Source organism: Sminthopsis crassicaudata, chromosome 4 (genome assembly GCF_048593235.1).
Source record: "Sminthopsis crassicaudata isolate SCR6 chromosome 4, ASM4859323v1, whole genome shotgun sequence".
NCBI lineage: Eukaryota > Metazoa > Chordata > Mammalia > Dasyuromorphia > Dasyuridae > Sminthopsis > Sminthopsis crassicaudata.
The window spans coordinates 117644292-117652600 of NC_133620.1; the positions used below are offsets into that span (position 1 = coordinate 117644292).

The 8309-nt window shown below is 30.9% G+C and overlaps 1 protein-coding gene across 17 annotated transcripts in view; it reads left to right on the forward strand.

The window, feature by feature from the left end:
• MARK1 (microtubule affinity regulating kinase 1) overlaps window positions 1-8041 on the forward strand; it is a 147417-nt gene extending 139376 nt beyond the window's left edge. For 14 of the 17 annotated variants that reach the window (XM_074309214.1, XM_074309201.1, XM_074309203.1 and 11 more), the window contains 2 exons: window positions 3485-3529; window positions 5955-8041. In XM_074309214.1, coding sequence (XP_074165315.1) covers window positions 3485-3529; window positions 5955-6309 — 400 coding nt within the window. In that variant the 3' untranslated portion in view covers window positions 6310-8041. The remainder of the gene's footprint in view (window positions 1-3484; window positions 3530-5954) is intronic. The other 3 variants (XM_074309204.1, XM_074309211.1, XM_074309215.1) reach the window with 1 other exon arrangement.
• Window positions 8042-8309: the final 268 nt, after the last annotated feature.

Consider the following 8309-nt stretch of genomic DNA (forward strand, 5'->3'; position numbering starts at 1 on the left):
AAAAACTACTTGAGGGCAGAGACTAAGTTTTTGTTTTGGTTTTGTATTCTGAATACCTAATAAAAAAGACTAATACAATGTCTTGCCCATAATAGGCCTATAAATGTATTTATTGTATAGAATCAGTTTGCATTTAGATCTAGAACTAACACAGTGTCTTCTGTGTCCTTCAGGACTGTAGTGCATTAAAGAATTCAGTCATCTCTTACTCCTTCAACAGATGTAATCCATCCACATCTTTTCATCTTAAGCCATACTCATCCATTCCTGACTCCCGCCTTTTTTTTTTTTTTTCTCAATAAAAAGAGTCCATAAAATATGTTGAGGGCGTTATTGCAGATGTCAGCATTACTTGGATTCCCTAGAAAGTATTCAGGTTTTTGTTAGTTATTGTTCACTATCATTAAATGACTTAATTTCTTTCCTTCTAATTATATATCTATTTAGGGTCTTTAACGTCACTTTTCTCATGCATTTTATCATTGGTGTTAGTTTATGTACACACCAAGTATTTCTCCATTGCCTACTTTGGGTGACCTGTAATTTCTAAAGATTGGTGTTTTTTAACAGGAGAAACTTCCTATTATGAAAGTATTGTACAATTTCCCAAATGCCGTCTAACTTCATGCTCTATAGAAAAGTTAATTTTTTGTCCATCTAGATAGATAGATAGATAAATAGATAAATAAATAAATAAATAAATAGATAGATAGATAGATAGATAGATAAATGAAATATATATTTTCCAACATTTTCCATCCAATTACATCTTAATAGTCTAAAAAGGAATTCTTCATCCACTTGTTTTTTTGTTTGTTTGTTTGTTTTCCTGCATGGTTAAGCTGAGTTACTTTGCATTATTATGAATTTCATTCAGAAGACTTGATGCAATAATCATAATAGCATCCACAAACAGAAGCATCATTACTATCTCTTAAGTACCACCCTTTTCTTTTGTACTTTGTTTCTGTACTCTAATTGTCCCTATCTATATCAGCAGCAAACACCCTTATAAATCTATGTCTCTTTGTTTTATGCCTCACTTGTTATTAATAATCAGAGGCTTTCTGTCTTAGATCTTATCATCTATCAAAAATCATGTAAAATCTTAACATTTGCCTGGAAGACACCTTGTTGAAGAAGAGCCATTAAAGCTATATTTTGCTGTACAGTACCATTTGCATATTTATAATCGACTAACAAACACAATAGCATCTTATGTTCTGTATGTTTTTATAAATACAGTTTTTCTCTTCTGTGGCATTTTAATAATTTGAAGTTGCAGCTCAATGTTATACTAGTAAAGGTAATGCTAAAAATTGGTGTGAATAATGCTGAAATTTTAGTGCAGGAATAGGATTTCTACTCATCCTGTGTCACTAACATAATAGAACACAATTAATTGATCTTTCACATTTGTAGTATTTAAGAATATTCACATGGATAATTAATGATATTAGTAAGACTTAGACAGACTCTCAGTATGAAGCATGCATATATATATGTATGTATATATATATATATATATATATATATATATATATATATATATATATATATATATATATATATATATATATATATATTCATGCATCTTCTGTAATTCTGTGTATTCCATTTTATTCTCAGATTTTCAGTCCTTCATACCTCTTTGGCTCTCCTTACCTCTCTTCTTCCTAGGCTTCCTTTTTTTTTTTTTTTTTTTTTTTTTTTTTTTTTTTTTTTAATCATTCCTTAAATCTGAAGAAATTAATCCACACAGAAACTTCTATGTGACCAACAAAAATAGACAATACTCATTGCCAGGTCCAATTTTTAGTACCACTTGAAAACTAAGGAAGTTTTTACAAACTTTGAGAACTAATAAAGTTAAAGTACTTAGTGAGAAGTCAGATTTATGAGGAAAAGTTAATGAAATTTGAATAATTAAGACTAGGAAAGAAGAGGAAAAATCAACTTAATTACTATCTTCAAATAGTTGATCATTTCAGGAATTGTACTAGCCAGTGGAACATCATGACAGTACAAAAGAAAATAATGTTAAACTGCAGGTTAAAGATTTACTTGTGTATAAGGCAGTTATAGAATGATTATCTCTAGAAATCTTTCCAAAAACTTAATAAATTTCCTTAATTTTAAAACTATCATAGCTGATAATATGACAGCTGATAAATTTCTCTTAGCTTTTTGATTAAATAATACAGTATACTGAGAAGTTTGTGTATCATCTATATCAGCATTAGCTTTAAAAAAAGAGAAAGAAAAGAAAAAAGCCCTTAAAATGGTATTGTGCTTAAGTCCTAACAGCTGAGCTCTCTTTTTCCCCAATTCCCATGTGTAATTCATGAGCCAAGTTTTTTCCAAACCCCTTCCCTACATATCATGACTATTCAAAGTAGCTATTTGATAGAGTAAATCCCAATCCTTACTCCTAGCAGCCATAGGAAAAAAAACATATTATGTCCAAGGCTATTTTGAATAGGAATGGATGAGAAAATGGGATTTGAAAGATGCTCCACTGCCTTTAAACTTCCCCCCAAAAAAATTATTATTGCATAAAACTTGAGTTATGCACAAATATTCACATCTTTCTTTCAACCATTAGACTTGTATTCCTTTATTTTTATTAAGTCAACTTACCCATGAATCAAAATGTTTACAGATCTCTACTTATCACTACAAGAGCATTTTTTATATTAAGATAAAGCACCAACTGAATTTGAAATTCAGAGTTTCAATTGACCATTTGTTTTATAATTCCACTACATGTCATCTAGCAATAGGTTAAATATATCTTAAATACGTACACAGCCATGTGCATATACATATATACCTCTTTCAGTGAAATCAATTTAAGGTATGTAAGGTGCTGTTATGTTAAAATGAATAAAACTTTTTATATCTTATTTATTATCCATTTACTATATATTTCTAGCAGATCATTTAAAATGTGTATAATGCATTTTGAGTGAAATTCTAATATTTTTATTACTTTTAAAAGAATGGTATTAATATGTGGTATGTTGAGAGATACGTGTGTGTGTGTATATATATGTGCATATATATTTATACACACATAAAAAGCTTTTCTCGAACTACAAAGATAATTCAGTCATATTGTGAGACCTAATTTCTAAATTGAGCGACTACTAGAATTACATTTAGTAAATATGTAAATTAAACAAAAAAAAATTTGGTTTTGCCATATATTTTGGTTGGGCAACTAAAATATAATATAAACAAACTGGTTTCACTGTAACAACTTTAATCAGTAATAAATACCCAGTAGACGCTCAATAAATGTTAGTTATTTATTAGTATGATGAAGTAAAATGGAACCTTAATATCAGGTTGATCATGATGAACAAGTATAAAGCTAAAAGTTTTCTCAACAAAAAGTTATTTTAACATCATTTTAGATGTAGGTTTTCTGGACTTATTTTTCACTTTTATCATTGAATCTCCACCTTAACTTTGTTTTGAGGGATCCAAGTGAAGGCGAAGCCAGTGGCAGAACTGACACCTCAAGGTGAGGAGCCACTATTAATTAATACTTCGCTGCCAGGGCTCTGCATATGAAAACGTGATTTCTGAAATATTTAATAGAAGCTCTTAAGATAAAACTTTAAAAACCAATGGGCTAGATATTATTCTGTATATTTAAAAGTTTATGTTTGGGCGGGGTTTTCTTTGTCCCTCAGAAGTCTGTTGCTTTGAAAAAAAAGTTATTCTATCTTAAAGTGTATACTTTATAAAGAAGCATCATTTCTGTATTCTAAAATATTCGTTGTAAAAATAAACTCATTTGATTTTTATTAAACTCAATTATTTTCTTATATTAAAAGTAATATAATTAAAATTAATATAAGTCAGATCAATAGAGAATAAAACTTAGAATATCCAAACATCTTTAAAAAAGCAAATATATAAGGAACTGTAATGGTAGTCATCAATTCCAGATGGGTGTTCAGCTTGCCAGAGTGCTTAGGCTCAAGGACCCTCACTCAGCACATAAAATTTTGATGGGGCATTTTTACCATGTATCAGGATTGGAAATTAAATCTTAAACCCTTGACAAGTAGCTTGACATCAAGCTATATTTGACCAGCTGAACACACATCTTGGATTTTTACTACATTTAAAGTGATTACTAGAAACAAAAACTAATGAATTTTGAACCTGCTATTGCCCCCAAAGTAGACCTTCTTTAAAAAGTATACTAGTTTTGTATTTTAATTACTGAAGTTACAATATTGGCCTTCTATTGAGCTTTCCTTCTATATGCTCTTAGATACCTCAGCCCATTGTGGATAGAGGGCAAGGGTGGGGTGGGATAGGGGGAAAGAAATGCCTTTGTTTCACCTGTTAAATAAACATGGAGCAGTTGGGTTTTCATCCTCTCTTGTCCTCTGTGCTATTAAGGTTACCCACCCCAGTTCTAAAACATCTCACTAGGCATTGCTACTGTTAACTTAACTTTTTTTTTATAATAATGTGGTCACATAGTGTACAAAATACATGTTTTATATCTTTTTCTTAGGATATACAACAATTAGTTTTGTTTTTTTACTCTATGAGTAATGTTTCTGTTAGAAAAACAAGAATATTATTGTATTTGCTATTTTAGGGAAAGAATTTATTATAGTTTAAGTATTTCTGTGCAGCAGAAACCTGTGATTTACTTCTTTAGAAGTGATTCAGCACAGAGAAAAGGTTGCCTTTGTGTCCCAGCTCCAAGCTGATAAACTGTGTGACCATGAGCAAGTCTTTTAACTTTGTAATCTCACTCTCTCCTAGGAAATGGTAGTATTAATAATAATACTGGTGGTGTCAATTTGCTCTGCTTGTTAACTTCTAATTGTGAAGTTATGATTTGTTCTTGCAAATATTAAGGTTTGATGTATATTTGAGTAATTGTAAAATTTTATAGATTCATGATAAAGTAATAGAGGACTGAAAAAATCAGCTTCCATGATTATTTAACATTCTTTGAATAATTATCCACTTTATATTTTCTCCTTATTTTCATCAAATATACATAAGTGACAAAGCATTAGTAGCTCAGAGATCTTAAAATATGATACTAGTACATATTATTAAAATGAAGATGTTTTTCAAGTGCTATTTTTTTTCTTCAAGCCATGTTCTTGAAGTAAGAGAATAGCTGAAAGGTTAATATCCCAACAGATCTACTTTGATATTTTGTTTTTCATCAATCTAATTACCAAGCTTTCTACATCATATATATATATTACCTTGGAACCTTTCTGTAATCTGAAATATATATTATACTTTTATGTTATTTATAAAAGACAAATATCATATTTCAGAATTCAGTGAGATAGCTGTAGTTCAAAACTCTTACTTTGATCTGTTATGCCTCTCCACATTGCCTGTGATTACCCATCAGGTTCCATTCATTTTCCTTCATCCTCTATCCGCAAATAGAACAAAACAAAACATTAATTGGAGAAAAGAAAAACATAACGCATCTTCCAAAATCATTTTCATACATATAGATTATTCTTCCCTCCCTCATTCTATGTGTGTGTGTAAAATTAATTTCATTTCCATAGATTATACATGCATACACATAGACACACAGATATATGTATAAACATACAAAGAAAATGGAGAAGGAAATGAAACAAGCGTCCCTTTCAACTTCTCTTTTTTTGAGTATAGTTAATATTTCAAAATAGTATCCCATAAATTCATTCTTTTGGTAATATGTACTCTTTTAAAAATCTTTCTGATGTTAATGTAAGTCAGTAGAATATTGGGCTCAAGTAGATATGCCTTCATAGTGTTGTTAGCTTAACTGTAGTTTACTTTATATCATCTATATTGTGCAGAGTTTTGTTCAATGTGGAAACTTAAAAACATTTTTTATGTGTTAATTTCACTATTGGATGGGCTTTTTTTTTTTTTTCATCTTTTTTTCCCCCTCACAGAAGTACTTCTGGGGAACCAAAAGAAAGAGAAAAAGAGGATAGTAAAGATTCCAAGCCACGTTCTTTGCGGTTTACTTGGAGCATGAAGACCACTAGTTCCATGGACCCAAATGATATGATGAGAGAGATCCGAAAAGTGTTGGATGCAAATAACTGTGATTATGAACAAAAAGAAAAGTTTTTGCTCTTCTGTGTACACGGAGATGCCAGACAAGATAGTCTTGTTCAATGGGAGATGGAAGTCTGCAAGTTGCCCCGCTTGTCACTTAATGGGGTCCGCTTCAAAAGAATATCTGGAACTTCTATTGCATTTAAGAACATTGCATCCAAAATCGCAAATGAGCTTAAACTATAAAGAAAACTACATTTACAGGATCAGGGAAGATGCATACATGACCTACAATTTGTGAATGTACTGATAATGCCTAATGTGATTGGCCTGTGAAACTCCCCCTGTAGAAATTGCCCTTATTGCAATAAGGTTATATATAGTTATGAACTGTAAAATTAAAGTCAGTATGAATTACATTAAATAACTGTAGCTAAGAACATTATGTTCACTTGTACAGGTAAGTAAATTGAGTATTCTGTTCCTTTTATGTTCATAGAATTGTATAATAAAAAAAAAGATAATTGCTTAAAAAAAGATCTTGTATAGTTGTCTAGATTTCTGCACAGAAATATATGTTTGATGCTTTGAGTTGAAATTGTTATTTACATTTTGGTGAGTTTTTAAAATTCTTACCTCCATCATGCATTTTTGGAAATTGTGTCCAGAATTAAAGTGCACAAAAATAGTCTTTACAATTGTAGCATGAACTTTTTTTTAATAACTTAGAAATCAAATATACATTTAAATCAGCACTTGATGAGTCAGCTTTTGTTGTACACAGAGTTGTACCTGCTTATCTTTGCTCTTATCCTTGTTGTTAAGCAAGGATTAGTTTTAAATTTTTTTTAAAATGTTTACAGTGTTGGCACTTAGAGTTTAAAGAAATAAATAAAAACAAGTTGTAGCTTTGCCTTGGGCTAAGAGGTGCTGGAGAAAAAAATTAAATCTTGGTTGGATTTATTCTGAACTTTAAAGTGTTTTCTCCTGGCCCACAGAAATGTAGCAGGAAAACTAAGAATAATAGGTCTCCCCTTTGACTATCATGATGTACAATATGTTAGGTTTGCTGCCTTCAGAATACTGCAAATACCAGTTTGTGGAAATGTAATAAATATTGGTACTGTTTCATAGCACAAACTCATTTTTGAAGTGTTGACCAATGCATCAGTTAAGAAATAATGCCACCTCAGGAATTAACTGGCGTTCGGAACGTTTGACTTCTTCTCTATCCATTGTCCACCATTCCCAGCCACCATGATACATGAAATTACCTAAGAGACTTTTGAGCATTGTTTATAAGAGTAAATCATTGATTTATGCTTATATGGCTGTACAATTTATTCCCATGTTTGTGTTTAATATTTTACCCAGTTCCTTGTATTTATTCCACATTACTCTGCCTGTAATGTGCAGCTTCGTAATTGGGCATTTACCTATTTTTTTCCTTCATAAATAGTGATAAAAACTATGTAAAACCACTAGTACTGGTACATTTTAATATTTGTTATTTTGTACTGAATTAACCTTGGAAGGTTGACTGTGCAATGTTACTTAATGTTGTAATTAATTACTGCAGTATCAAAATATGAGCCCCATCTGCACATGCTAGTAAAATAGAAATTTCATTCAAAATGATAAAGTTAAAGAATAATAAAGCTGTGATCAATAATTCTGTAACCCTATCCTGCATTAGAAAGCTGTGAGTGTAGGTGATTCCATGATGGTGTCCTAAGGTGGATTCTCCATGCTGTCCTGTACTGTGATGTAGCTTTCTTCTGTAAAAGTTCTGTTCTAAAATGGACATGTATTTTTTGCCTTAGCAAAGGGTGGTGTTTGGGAAAAGAACTGTAGTCCCTTTTAACCCAGTGTTCATTCAACAAAATCGATGCAAGTCATCTTTATTCACTTTCACTGGTGCACTCTGAAAATTTACTTGAACAGTTCTCATAATAAAGCACTTGTCTTTTGCTCTTTATTAGAATGTGAATTAACTATATGAATGCTGTAGAAATGTGTATTTATATGGTAACAAATCTTATTTCATTTCTTCCAGAGTTGGTGTGTGTGATGAGGGGAAAGAGAGCATGGGAAAAGATAATTCAGCTAATATTTTAAAACACTATCAGCAAAGCTCTATGCTAGGCCCTAAAGAAATCAAGTCCAAATCAGTCCAGAGGAAATCTCTGTCAAATCATCCCAGTCTTAGAATATCAATGGTATCAATGATCCTGTGAATATTCAAA